The 13,211-nt window shown below is 44.3% G+C and overlaps 1 protein-coding gene and 1 pseudogene across 1 annotated transcript; one reads left to right on the forward strand and one right to left on the reverse strand.

The window, feature by feature from the left end:
* Nucleotides 1-2,753: 2,753 nt before the first annotated feature.
* On the forward strand, nt 2,754-4,443 carry RAET1E (retinoic acid early transcript 1E). Its single transcript, XM_012453260.2, has 3 exons — nt 2,754-2,949; nt 3,623-3,883; nt 4,148-4,443. Exons 1-3 carry the CDS (start codon nt 2,754-2,756, stop codon nt 4,441-4,443), a joined length of 753 nt encoding a protein of 250 aa, XP_012308683.2.
* A 1,477-nt stretch (nt 4,444-5,920) lies between these two features.
* LOC105717877 (T-complex protein 1 subunit eta-like) lies at nt 5,921-7,315 on the reverse strand (annotated as a pseudogene).
* Nucleotides 7,316-13,211: the final 5,896 nt, after the last annotated feature.

The raw sequence follows: 13,211 nt of genomic DNA on the forward strand, positions 1-13,211 counted from the left end.
AGCCTCCCAAAGAAACACAGCCCTGACAGTGCAGCGATGTTAGCCCAACAAGACCCATTCCAACTTCAGATCTCCAGAATGGTAAGACAACATATTTGTGGGTTGTGTTGTTTTGTTTTGTTTTGTTTTGTTTGCAACCTCTACCTCCTGGGTTCAAGCGATTCTCCTGCTTCAGCCTCCGGAGTAGCTGGGGTCACAGGCGCTGGCCACCACACCCAGCTAATTTTTGCATTTTTACTACAGATGGAATTTCACCATGTTGACCAGGCTGGTCTTGAACTCTCAACCTCAGGTCATCCACCTGCCTTGGCCTCCCAAAATGTTGGGATTACAGGCATGTGCCACTAGGCTGGGCTTAATAAGATATGTTTTAAAGTGGTCATTGCTTTAGGGGGAAAAAGTTCAGGTGAAGAAGATCCAGGATTGCCTGGCCAGGCAGAGGTCTTGCACTAGGAAATAGGTGCCTCTACATTTAAAATTGATTAAGATGAAAAATTTCATGTTACATGAATAATACCACAGTTTTAAAGAGGAAAGAAAGAAGGAAATTAATAAACGGATTCCAACGGGAGGGGCAGGCATGGAAGGGTGCACCTGGAGCAGGTGTGGGAGTGAGCCCAGCAGTCCACGCTGAGGGGAGGGCAATGCAAAGTCCTGAGGCACAGGGACAACTGCAGGGCTCTGCAGACCAGTGAGGAGGCCGAGGGTGGGGGTAGGAGCTGAGCAGCAAGGGGGCAGCATAGAGGACAGCTGGCCAGGCTGCACAGGGCTCCCTAGGCGTCAGTGGTGACTTTGGTTTTACCGAGAGAAAAGAGGCACTTTGGGAGGGTTTGGAGCAGAGGAGGGATGTGCATGGTGAGGTTCGGAAAGATCACTCCGGCTGCTCTGTTGTCAGTAGCCATTTGGCAGCTGGGGACAGGTACCGGGGTCAAGTAGGCTGGGCCTTTCTCCGAGCTTGGCATCCCCTTCACCATCTTATCCACCTACCTATCCATCCACCCATCCATCTGCCACCCAAATTACCCACCTATCTACTATCATTCCTTCAACTACCTACTCACCCGTCCACTTCCCCACCCACCTTTCTATCCATCCATCCATTTGTCCACCCAGGCATTCAATTAGCATTCACTGTGTATCTGTCGCTCTCCAGTCACCATATAGAACAGACCTGGACAAGAAGAAAAGCTGGTCACCAACTCCTTGTATTTTTTAATCTACAAAGGGAAACTAGATAACTGAAGAACTAAACTTTATGGCAAGAGACAGTTTGTGTCATACAGGTGACACAATCACCCATTGGACTGCAATCACCCTGGCCAGGAGGACGGTGGCCAAGAACCAGGGTTGGGGACTAGGTGATGGTATAGTCACATAATAGATGTTTTATTTCTAGTTCAAAGAAGAGATAAGAAAGAGGTCCAGCTAATAGGTGATTTAAAAAATAATTCTTCACAGCCTTACCACATAACCTCTAAATCTTCAGTAAAGTTGGCTCCATTCACAAGTAGCTGGTGGTGTTACTTTGGTGCGGGCTTTGTAAGGAAGTGGGCAGGTGTCTTTCAAGGAAGATGCAGGATAAGAGCTGGTCTTCCAGTTGTGGAGGGGAATGGAGTTGCAAGAAGAAAACAGGTTCAGGGAAACACAGTGGGAACACGAGCTCAGCTCAGAGGCAGCTCTGGGCCTCTAGAGAGCAGGATGATCCTAAAGTGTTCACACAGAAACCAGGCGATAGAGGGCACCAGCACCCACCAGACACGAGTGCTGTCACCACTATGCCAGGACCTGCAGAAGCCTAAACCCTGAAAAAAGGTGGGGCCCCCTACCTACATATCAAGGAAAACATATGTATGCCATTACATGCTGGTCTCCAACAACTGCTAAAATTACACTAAATCCTTTCTAGAATTTCGTGGCTGGGACTTGAGCCTGGTCTTGGTCTGTTCACTGACGGCGAATCCAGTACTGATCAAGGAACGCTATCCTAGAATGACTCACATGTGACAGTTGACAGGCGATGCCACCGGGTTTACATGGTGGGCGGGTGTTCTGCTAGGCAGGCCTCTCCACCCCCAAGGGGACTGAGCTGGTTTCTGCTCCTGAGACAGTTTGCCCAGACTCTGAGAAAGCAGTCACCTCAAGCCCCTCCATCCTAGAGAAGGCAGAAGGACAAACGTCTCCTGCTGTCACAAGGTAGGGAGTGGGGGCTGGCCGGTGTTCCAAACACCAGTGCAGAGGGAACATGTGCATGTTTGGGAGTGAAGGAGGCAAGCAGGGGCTAGGGTGGTGAAAACCCATCTGTAATGGTAGACCAGTTGCTGGTTGTTCGCAGCTAGTTTGATTAATATTGGGGTGTGCTTGGGGGTGAGAGAAAATCTCAACCCTTTAAGAGTACAGAGTTTGAATGGGTTATGAATAGTGGGAGAGGGGAGAATGGAGATGGGAGAAAATACAGGAAGGGGGAGGGGGCACCAGGAAGAAAAGGAAAAGCAAAAGAGGCAGGGAGGGGAAGGGAAGACGAAATTGGAGGAAGAGAGACGGAGCTCACACAACCTCCAACCATCCTGCTCACACCAGAGGGGTTCTTTTGCAGGAGCAGTGGGGATAGGAGAGGAGAGAGGGTTTATTCAAAGTTAATTTTGTTTTCAAATGTCTCCTGTTATTGTTAAATAAATAATTATATTTTGAATACTTGAAAAACTCCCTTCACAAAGTTGTTCTGTAATTGGGTCTCTACAGGCCTGTCCTTTGTTATGTCTCTGCTGGGCAGTGCCCACGGCCACACTGTTGGACAACATTTCTTCGCCATTCCAGTGAGGGTGTATGTGTGCCCGCCCTGCTTCTTGCCTGTTACTCTACACAGTGTGCCAAGAATGTCCCTGACTCCTCACCCTGTGTGCCTTCTTTGCCATCTACTGTTGCTACTAACAGCCTTGGAGATCGGGGTTGGTGAGTGTCCTGAGATCACAAGACCAGGCTGAGGACAGGGAGGAGGAGGGAGAAAGGTCAGGGGTAGGCGACTGGGGCTTCATGCAGGCTTCAGGCAAGCAGCTACCTGCTCTTAAGGATGAGGTGAGGAAGAGGATCCCTGGGATGTTACCCCAGTTTGTGGGAGACCCCAGTCTGAGATCCCAGGCCAGGCACTGGCTCACAGGTGACAGCTCTACAACGCTACCTCCCACCTTCTACTCCAGGACCCTTTCCTGAACACCCAGGACCCAGGAGGAATTTGGTGTGTATCCCATGATAAATGCCTCTTTTTCCTTTTTGTTGAATGTCCTATGTGTTCAGCTAGATTTGAAGTCTCAGGAGGTCACACACTGGCTTGTCTGTTTTATACCTCGGAACTTGGTAGATGTTGCTAAAAGTATTTGCGGCATGAATCCTCCTGTTAATGCTGTTAACACTAAGTGGACCCCAGAGGTCCCTGGTACCATCAAGTATCTCAGCCCAGACAGTCAAGGGGAGACAGGAGCAGAGATCCGGAAGGTTGAAGGAGTCTGGGATGGAGCCGCCCCCTCTGCCAGCCTGGCCCGGTCCAGGAAGTCTGGGGTCACAGAAGCGCGGGTTCTAATGGGCCTCTTCCCCTGTCCTGGACCTTACCTGCGTTTTTCTCTCACAGGTGCTCACTCTCTTTGCTTTGACTTTGCTATAAAATCATGGTGCAGACCAGGGCAGCCCTGGTGCAAAGCACAGGGCTTCATGAATACAAATCTTTTCCTTCAGTACGACAGTAACAGCAACATGGTCAAACCTGTGGGCCTCCTGGGGAAGAAGGTAAATGCCACCAGCACATGCGGAGAATTGACCCAAATGCTGGGAGAAGTGGGGCGAAACCTCTGGATGCTCCTTCTTGACATCAAACCGCAGATAAAGACCAGTGGTAAGTGTGGAATGGAGTGCGGAAGTGGAGGCAGGCAGCAAGAGAGGAGAGGGAAGAGCACAGGTGGGGAGGGGCTTTAGGTGTATTTGTGTATTGATTGATCATTGGCCCAATCATAGAGGCACATAGGACACAACAGGCAAGAAAGGACAAGTCTAGGCAGAAAGAATATAGGCCCCTAAATGTGCAGAGAAACACTTGACCTGTCGGAAGATGATGGACCTCTTAAGAGTGGAGGATGATGTCTTTGTGTCTGGATTGCAGGTCCTTCCACTCTGCAGGCCGAGATGTTTTGTCAACATGAAGCAGAACGATGCACTGGTGCGTCCTGGCAGTTCGCCATCAATAGAGAGCAATCTCTCCTCTTTGATGTGATGAACATGACCTGGACAGCAATTAATCATGAAGCCAGCAAGATCAAGGAGACATGGAAGAAAGACAGAGGGCTGGAAAAGTATTTCAGGAAGCTCTCAATGGGAGACTGCAATCACTGGCTCGGGGAATTCTCAGAGCACTGGGAGGTGATGCCAGAACCGACACTCATGGCTCAGAAACTCTGACCACAGAAAAATTATCACATTGTTTTTTGTTTGTTTGTTTGTTTGTTTTTTGAGATGGAGTCTCACTGTTGTCACCCAGGCTAGAGTGCAGTAGTGCGATCTCGGCTCACTGCAACCTCGACCTCCCAGGCTCAAGCGATTCTCCTGCCTCACCCTTCCAAGTAGCTGAGATTATAGGCACCAGCCACCATGCCCACATAATTTTTGTATTTTTAGTAGAGATGGGGTTTCACCATTTTGGCCAGGCTGGTCTCCAACTACAGACCTAATGTGATCTGCCCCCCTTAGCCTCTCAAAGTGCTGGGATTACAGTCACGAGCCACTGCACCTGGCTGATTTTCATATTTTCAGTAGAGACAGGGTTTTGTCATGTTGGCCAAGTGGGTCTCGAACTCCTGGGCTCAAATGATCTGCCCACTTGACCTCCCAAAGTGCTGGGATTACAGCATGAGCCACTGAGCCCAGCCACAAGTAGTTCTTTTCTGATAAACACTTTAAAACTAAATGAAAAAAAAGTGTGTTACTAGTTTTTTGTTTTATTTGTTGTTGTTGTTTTTACTTTAAAACAGACACACCAAACATGTTTCTAAAGTAAATGCAATGTGGAAATCTTTCTTTTTCTCCTCCATTCTCAATGAGGATATGGTTGTAAATTCTTATTATTTGATAATTTTTATCAGATCTTTACAAATTATAAACTTATTTGCAACTGTTTTCAGACTATCCCTTCTATCATAATCAAGCAACTGGATAAAATTGGCAGGTATTTTTTGTTTTATTCCTTTAGTTTTATTTTCATAGTTTCACAAGAATATAATGTACGTAATCTGTCTTTCATTTTAAACCTAAAGTCTTCCTAATTTCTTCTTCATAGTTTCAACAAAAATAAAGGTAACAATTCAATGCATCTGTCCCTTCAATAAGAAGATATTTTATATATTTAAAAAACAGATAACAATTTTTAAATACTTGCTATCACAAGAAAATTGTATCTAATAAGCAGAACTAAAGATTTGGCTGATAACGCAACAGATTTGATGGGGACTTTGTGTGTGTGTGTGTTTTGTTTGTTTTTGAGATAGGGTCTTGCTCTGTTGCCCAGCCTTGAGTACAGTGGTATGAACACAGCTCACTGCAGCCTTGAACTCCTGGGCTGAATCATCCTCCTGCCTCAGCCTCCCATGCTGCTGGGACCACAGGCATGTAACACCCCAGCCAGCTAATTTTAAGATTTTTAAATAGAGATCTGGGTCTCACTATGTTGCCCAGGCTGGTCTCAAACTCCTGAGCTCAAGTGATCCTCCTGCTTCAGCCTCCCAAATTACTGGGATTACAGGCATGAGCCTCTGTGCCTGGCCTCTTTTTTTATTATTATTATTTTTCAAGCTAGGGTAGCTATGCAGTAACAGAAAATTCTAGTTATTTTTAAAACAGGATTGTAGGAAAAACATGTTAATATAATTGGGTTTTCTCCTTTTTATAATTTTAACATTTGAGATTCAGGGAGTACATGTGCAGTTTTGGTATATGGGTATATTGTATGACACTGAGGTTTGGCCTTGGCATATGCCCCAATCAACAACTGCTGTTTTCCTGGGATAGTCCTTGAGGAATCCCAAAAGTACCTGGAGAGCTCCCTTTTAACGTCCTTGCCACCAGCCACCACTGACTCATTCCTGATGGCCCTCTTGATGATCATGATGGCATCAGGCGGGGACCACTCCGCCTCCTGCATAAACTGCTCGGCACCGCCATGGAGGATGAAGATGCATGTTTTGGCCTTGGGGCAGCCAGTAAAAAAACTGTACCTCTCACCTTTAATCTGTGTCTCTTCAAACATGTGGCATCAACCCAGCTAAGAGAGCATCGATCTGCTGAGAGAGCATTCGCGCTGGTCTGGATTGAGCCTCCATAGGCCGTCATCATCCTCTTCAGATTCTCCTCAGGTACTCGGCCGGAACAGAACATGTCCCTGTCAGAAAAGTACTGGTGGCCATATCCCCAGTGGGGAGCTTGGACAAGACAATGTGGGCTCCAGAATAATGGATCCCCTCTAACTTGTCATAGAGAATGTTCCACTCAGCATCAACAATCGCCTGGTAATCCTCAGCTGTGTGGACTCTTATGTCAGCATTAGCTTTCAACTCGAGCTCGACATTCAAAAGGGCAATCTTGGGATTGTGGTGCTTCCTGGGGGTTGCATTTCAAACTCAGCATAAGAGAAAGTCTTCTTGAATGCAACACCAGCTACCAACTGAGAATCCTCGAGGGCTCCACCCCGTGGCTTTTTGATTCCAATCATTTTAAACTGAAGCAAATCATCAAGCATCATCACTGCATCCACACCATCTTAGCAAAGAAAGCTTTCTGCTGTGAGATCAGCTTGGAGCTCAGAGAAGTCCTGGCACACTATTCCAGCAGCTTCCTCTGCTCCATTTTATCTGCCTTCTTCACAGTCAAAGCAATCTCTTCAATCTTGTTAATTGCCAGCTGGGTGGCTGTGCAGAAATCTCAAATAATGAGCTGAGGTGTTAACCTTCCTTCATCTACAGTTTCACCTGTTTCAGAAACTCGGCAAGGTCACTGAGGTGGTGCCATCACTGACATCAGCATCTTGGGATTTGGCAATGTCCACTAAAGTCTTTGGTGCTGGATGGACAACATCAAGAATTTTCAGAATTGTGGCCACGTCATTAGAAATTGTCACTTTGCCTCTGCCATCCACAATAAGTTTATCCATGCCATGGACACCCAGGGTGGTTCTTACAGCCTTAGCAATCACCTGGCAGGCACTGATGTTATTCACAAGCTGGGGGAAGCCTTGGGAGCTATCAGTCCCCTCTTTCAATAAGATAACTGGTGTGGGCATCATTTTAGCTTATTCAGTGGCCCGCTACTCTCCTCTCTTCTCCATGACTGGTCCGCCCAGCAACCCATCCACTTTTTGACTTTTTAATAATTGATATTCTGGCTGGTGTGAGATGGTATCTCATCGTGGTTTTGACTTGCATTTCTCTGACAATTAGTGATGCTGAGAATTTTTTCATGTTTGTTGGCCACTTGTACATCTTCTTTTAAGAAGTGTCTGTTCATGTTCTTTGCCCACTTTTTAATGGGGTTATTTGGTTTTTGCTTGTTGAATTGTTTAAGTTTCTTATAGATTCTGGATATCAGATCTTTGTTGGCTGCACAGCTTGCAAATATGTTCTCCCATTCTGTAGGTGTCTGTTTACTCTCTTGATAGTTACTTTTAACCCTGCAGAAGCTCTTTAGTTTAATTAGGTCTCACTTGTCAATTTTTGATTTTGTCACAATTGCTTTCGAGGACTTGTTAAAAATTTTTTTCCCAAGGCCAATGTCCAGAATGCTTTTTCTGAAAATTTCTTCTAGGATTCTTATAGTTTGAGGTCTTATATTTAAATCTCCAATCTGGCCGGGCGTGGTGACTCAAGTCTGTAATCCCAGCACTTTGGGAGGCCAAGGCAGCTGGATCACCTGAGGTCAGGAGTTCGAGACCATCCTGGGCAACATGGTAAAACCCCGTCTCTACTAAAAATACAAAATTTAGCTGGGTGTGGCGGTGCACACCTGTCGTCTCAGCTACTCGGCAGCCTGAGGCAGGAGAATTGCTTGAACCCAGAAGATGGAGGTTGCAGTGAGCTGAGATGCTGCCACTGCACTCCAGCCTGAGTGACAAGAGTGAGACTCCTTCTCAAAAATAAAAAAATAAATAAGTCTTCAATCCATCTTGAGTTGATTTTTTTGTATGGTGAAAGTTAAGGGTCCAGTTTCTTGTTCTGCATATAGATAGCCAGCTATGCCGGCACCATTTATTGAACAGGGAGTACTTTTTCCCATTGCTTATTTGTGTCAATTTTGTCAAAGATCAAATGGCTGCAGATGTGCAGTTTATTTCTCGGTTCTCTATTCTGTTCCAGTCATTATCCTAAGGCAATTAATTCAAGAACAGAAAACCAAATACTGCATGTTCTCACTATGTACCAGTACCATGCTGTTTTGGTTACTATAGCCTTGTAGAATAGCTGAAAGTCAGGTGACGTGATGCCTCTGCCTTTTTTTTTTGATTGCTTTGGCTAATGGGGCTGGTTTTGCGTTCCATGTGAGTTTTAGAATAGTTTCTTTTTCTAACTGTGTGAAAAATAACACTGAAAGTGTAATAGGAATGGCATTGAATCTGTAGATTGCTTTGGGCAGTATGGCCATTTTAATGGTACTGATTCTTCCAACCTATTAGTGTGGAATGTTCTTCCATTTGCTTGTGTCATCTATGATTGCTTTCAGCAGTAGTTTGAGGTTATCCCTGTAGAGATCTTTCATTTCCTTGGTTAGATGTATTCCTAGGGGTACGCGTGCACGCACGCGCGCGCGTCCATGCATGTGTGTGTGTGGTAAATGGGATTTGCATTCTTGATTTGACTATCAGCTTGAACGTTATAGGTATACAGAATAACAAATTTTTGTACATTGGTTTTGTATCCTGAAATTGCTGAAATCATTTATCAGTTCTAGGAGCCTTTCGGCAGAGTCTTTAAGGTTTTCTAGTTATGATCATATCAACAGTGAAGAGAGATAGCTTGACTTCTTCTTTTCCTATTTGGATGTCTCGTCTTTGTTTCTCTTGCCTGATTGCTCTGGCTAGGACTGCCAGTACTATGTTGAATAGAAGTGGTGAGAGTGGGCATTCTTGTCTTGTTCCTGTTCTTAAGGGGAATGTTTCCAGCTTTTGCCCATTCAGTATGATGTTAACTGTGGGTTTGTCATAGACGGCGCTTATTATTTTCAGGTATGTTCCTTCAATGACTAGTTTGTTGAGAGTTTTTGCCACGAAGGGATGTTGAATTTTTTTGAAAGCTTCTTCTGCTTCTATTGAGATGATAATAATGGTTTTTGCTTTTAATTCTGCTTATGTGGTGAATCATATTTATTACTATGCATATGTTAAACCATCTTGCATCCCAGTAATAAAGAAAGTAGGCAGCTATTGTCAGGCAGTGGACAACACGCCGTGCAAGACTGTTATCCTTGAGAGAAGGGAAATTCCCATGGTGAACCCTACAACTGTCTGCCTGGGGACAGTTCCCCATGGTGCTATGAGCTGAAGTCCAAGCAGAGCACAGGGGTCTCAAGAGGCATAGAAGGCAGAGATCAGAGCTTCGGGCAGCTAAAGTGGCTGGAATTTGCAGGACAGGGAAATTCACCGAAGAGGGAATTGCCAAGTGGAGAGGAAGGGAAGAGGTCTGTGGGGGAGTCCTTGGCCAGACATACAGACCACTAATGGAACAGAACAGAGAGCCCAGAAATAAGCTCACACATATATGGTCAACTAACCTTTGACAAGGGTGTCAAGAATATGCAATAGGGAAAGGATAGTCTCTTCAATCAATGGTATTGGGAATACTTGGTAACCACATCCAAAGAATGAAATTGAACCTTTATCTTACAACCTATAGAAAAATTAACCCAAAATGTATTAGATTTAAATGTAAGACCTAAAACTGAAACTACTAGAAGAAAACATAGGGGAAAAGCTTCTTAACATTGGTATTGGTAATAATTTTCTTGATATGACACCAAAAGCACACAAAAGCAAAAATAAACAACTGGGACTATATCAAACTAAAAAGCTTCTGCACAACAAAGGAAATAATCAACAGAGTGAAAAGGCAACCCGCAGAATGGGAGAAAATACTTGCAACCCATATATCTAATAAAGAATTAATATTCACTGTTGGTCTTTAACACAGAAAGAATTCATACAACTCAATAGCATAAACAAAAACAAAATCTGAGTTTTAAAAGCCGGCAAAGGACATGAATAGACATTTTTTCAAAGAAAACATACAAATGGAAGACAAATACATAAAAAGGTGCTCCACATTACTAATCGTCAAGGAAATACAAATCAAAATCACAATGAGATATCACCTTGCATCTATTAGAATGGTGATCATTAAAAAAAAAACACAAGTGTTGGTGAGCGTGTGGAGAACAGGGAACCCTTGCACACTGTTAGTGGAAACAGTAATGGGTATAGCCATTATGGAAAACAGCACAGAAAACAGTTCTGTTAGAAACAGAACTAACATATGACCCAGCAATCCCACTTCTGGGTATGTATCCAAAGGGAATGAAATCAGTATCTCCAAGAGAGATTTGTACCCCCGTGTTTATTGCAGCACCGTTCACAGTAGCCAAGATATGGAAAGAGCCTGTGTTCGTCGACAGGCCAATTAAGAAAATGTGATATAGATACATAAGTAGATAGATATAAATATGCATAGATTTGTAATGGAATATTATTCAACCATAAAAAGGAGGAAATCCTGCCATTTGTGACAACATGGGTGAATCTGGAGAGCATTAGGACATTATGCTACTTAAGTAAATTAGACATCAAAATACAAATACTACATGACACGTGGAATCTAAAAAGTCAAACTTAAAGAAGCAGAGAGTAGAATGGTGGTTGTCAGGGGCTGGGGGAGATGTTGGTCAAAGGGTCAAACTTTAAAGTTGGTCAAACTTTCAGTCATAAGTTGTATAAGTTGGATCTAATGTACAGCATGGTGACTATAGTTAATAATACTGTATTGTTTACTTAAAATTTGCTGAAAGAGTAGACCTCAGGTACCCTCACCAAACACACAACACACACAATGGTAACTGTGTGTGGTGATGGATATGTTCATTAATGTGGTTGCAGTAATCATTCACAGTGTATATGTATGCCAAATGATCATGTCATATATGTTGAATATATACAATGTTTTTTTCTTTTGAGATGGAGTCTCACTCTGTCACCTGGGCAGGAGTGCAGCAGCAAGATATCAGCTCACTGCAACCTCTGCCTATCAGGTTCAAGGGATTCTCCTGCCTCAGCCTCCCGAGTAGCTGGGATTACAGGTGCTTGCCATTACACCCAGCTAAAATTTTTTTTGGTATTTTTAGTAGAGATGGGGTTTTTTTCATGTTGGCCAGGCTGGTCTCGAACTCCTGACCTCGTGATTCGCCTGCCTCAGCCTCCCAAAGTGCTGGGATTACAGGCATGAACCACTGCACCAGCCTACAATTTTTATTTGTCAGTTATACCTCAGTAAAGCTGAAAAACGCAACAATAGCAAAGCCAGATGGGATAGAAAGCAGGTTAGATGACAGACTTGAGATCTGAAAGCCTCATGATGTGATGTCAATGAGCTGAGAGAGGATGATCCCAGCCAACACTTAGGAGCGTCTAGCGCACACTTGCCATTACGCCAAGTGCTTTACATGCTGTGTTTCACTTTATCCTCCACACTTGTGGGAAGCAAGGTGAGGCAATTATTCCTGTATTACAGAGGGGTGATCTGGTGCTTCAAGAGGGTAGGTGACTTGCCCAAAGTCACACAGCCATCAGGGGTTGGACACTGCTGTCATGGGCCACACTCAACACTGTGCCATACTAAGCACTGAGTTGTCTGAGGTTCAGTGGCATTTTTAAAATATTTAAAGGACTATCACTTGGGAGGAGGTATAGATTGCTCTGAGAGGTCCCAAGAGAAGGAGCTAGGACAAATGCTTGGAAGCTACAAAACAGATTGTAACTGAATATAAGGAAAACATTTACCGAATAGTAAGAGTTGCCCAAAGATAGAAGTTCTGGTGTGTGAAGGTGAAACTAGCTCAATTTCCCCAGAGAACTGATGTTTGCCATTTTTTCTATTAAACACAGAAATGGACCCTGCTTTTCTTAATGCTTAAAACTTAAATTTGTCTTATCTGAATTCCTTTTTCAGGAACCCTTTGACTTCCAGATAGCATGGAGGAAGTAAAACTCACCACATCACCACATCTAAATAATGATACACCAGACTCCTCTCCTTACTCTCCATAATTCCTGTTTTCCTCACCAACCATCTGCTTCCCATCAACCAATTGTTCTTCTTGCCCCTCCTTAATTCATGTTTTTCTGTGGGTAGCTACACCCCTTCCCCACTATATACACACCCAATTTTAGTTGGTCAGAGATTTGAGACTTACCTCCACTTATCTTCATTTGGCAGCACCAAAGAAAGCCTTCCTCCCCAAAAATTCTCAATCCAGTGATTGGCTTTCTTTGCTGCAAGTGACGAGATGTAGACTGATCCCCTGGCATTTCAGTAACAAAGTATTGCATTCTCTACCTGTGAATTGGGGGTAATACTAGCACATGCTGCAAAATTGTTGTTTTAAACAAATAAGTGACTGTGCAGAACTCAGGACAGTTCCTGGTAGGCCAAGTAGGTGCTCAGGGGAGAGATTTGAGACCAGAAAATGTCAGGCAACTCCCGTCTTCATCCACCACCATCAGGGCTACATATGCACTGTTCTCTACATGCTACTTTCACTGTTCCATTTGTCCTTCTCTGCTGAACAGCTTCTCCACGCTACTATCCCATTCCATGTCCCCTGGAGCTCACCTGGGTTCCCAGCTACACTTCCTTCCTTGACTCAGTTTGTCGAGTCAGTTTGTTGAATCAATTTGTCTAGTCACTTTGTTTCTCAATTCTGTTTTTACATTACTTGGAGAGAGTATCTATTGGCTCTGCTTGAGCCAGGTATTCATTATTGATTCCATCCCTAGTGAACAGGGACTGGGGCTGCCCCTTCCAGGGATGTGGGCAGAGCAGACTCCATGAAAGGGGTATGGAGAAGGAAGCATCTTAGTACAACAACCACTCAACTAGGATGCTGTAAAGGAGATTCAGGCTTCAAGAGGTTTCATGACCTCT

Source organism: Aotus nancymaae, unplaced genomic scaffold, assembly GCF_030222135.1.
Source record: "Aotus nancymaae isolate 86718 unplaced genomic scaffold, 86718_ANA_hifiasm-v0.15.2.pri h1tg000040l, whole genome shotgun sequence".
In the NCBI taxonomy this organism is placed as follows: Eukaryota; Metazoa; Chordata; class Mammalia; order Primates; family Aotidae; genus Aotus; species Aotus nancymaae.

Excerpts from the sequence above, each read along its gene's own strand:
- RAET1E (XM_012453260.2), top strand. The coding sequence starts at position 2,754 with ATGTCTCTGCTGGGCAGTGCCCACGGCCACACTGTTGGACAACATTTC. Across the intron at positions 2,950-3,622 it reads AGCCTTGGAGATCGGGGTTG|GTGCTCACTCTCTTTGCTTT; the intron begins GTGAGTGTCCTG and ends TTTCTCTCACAG. Across the intron at positions 3,884-4,147 it reads ACCGCAGATAAAGACCAGTG|GTCCTTCCACTCTGCAGGCC; the intron begins GTAAGTGTGGAA and ends TCTGGATTGCAG.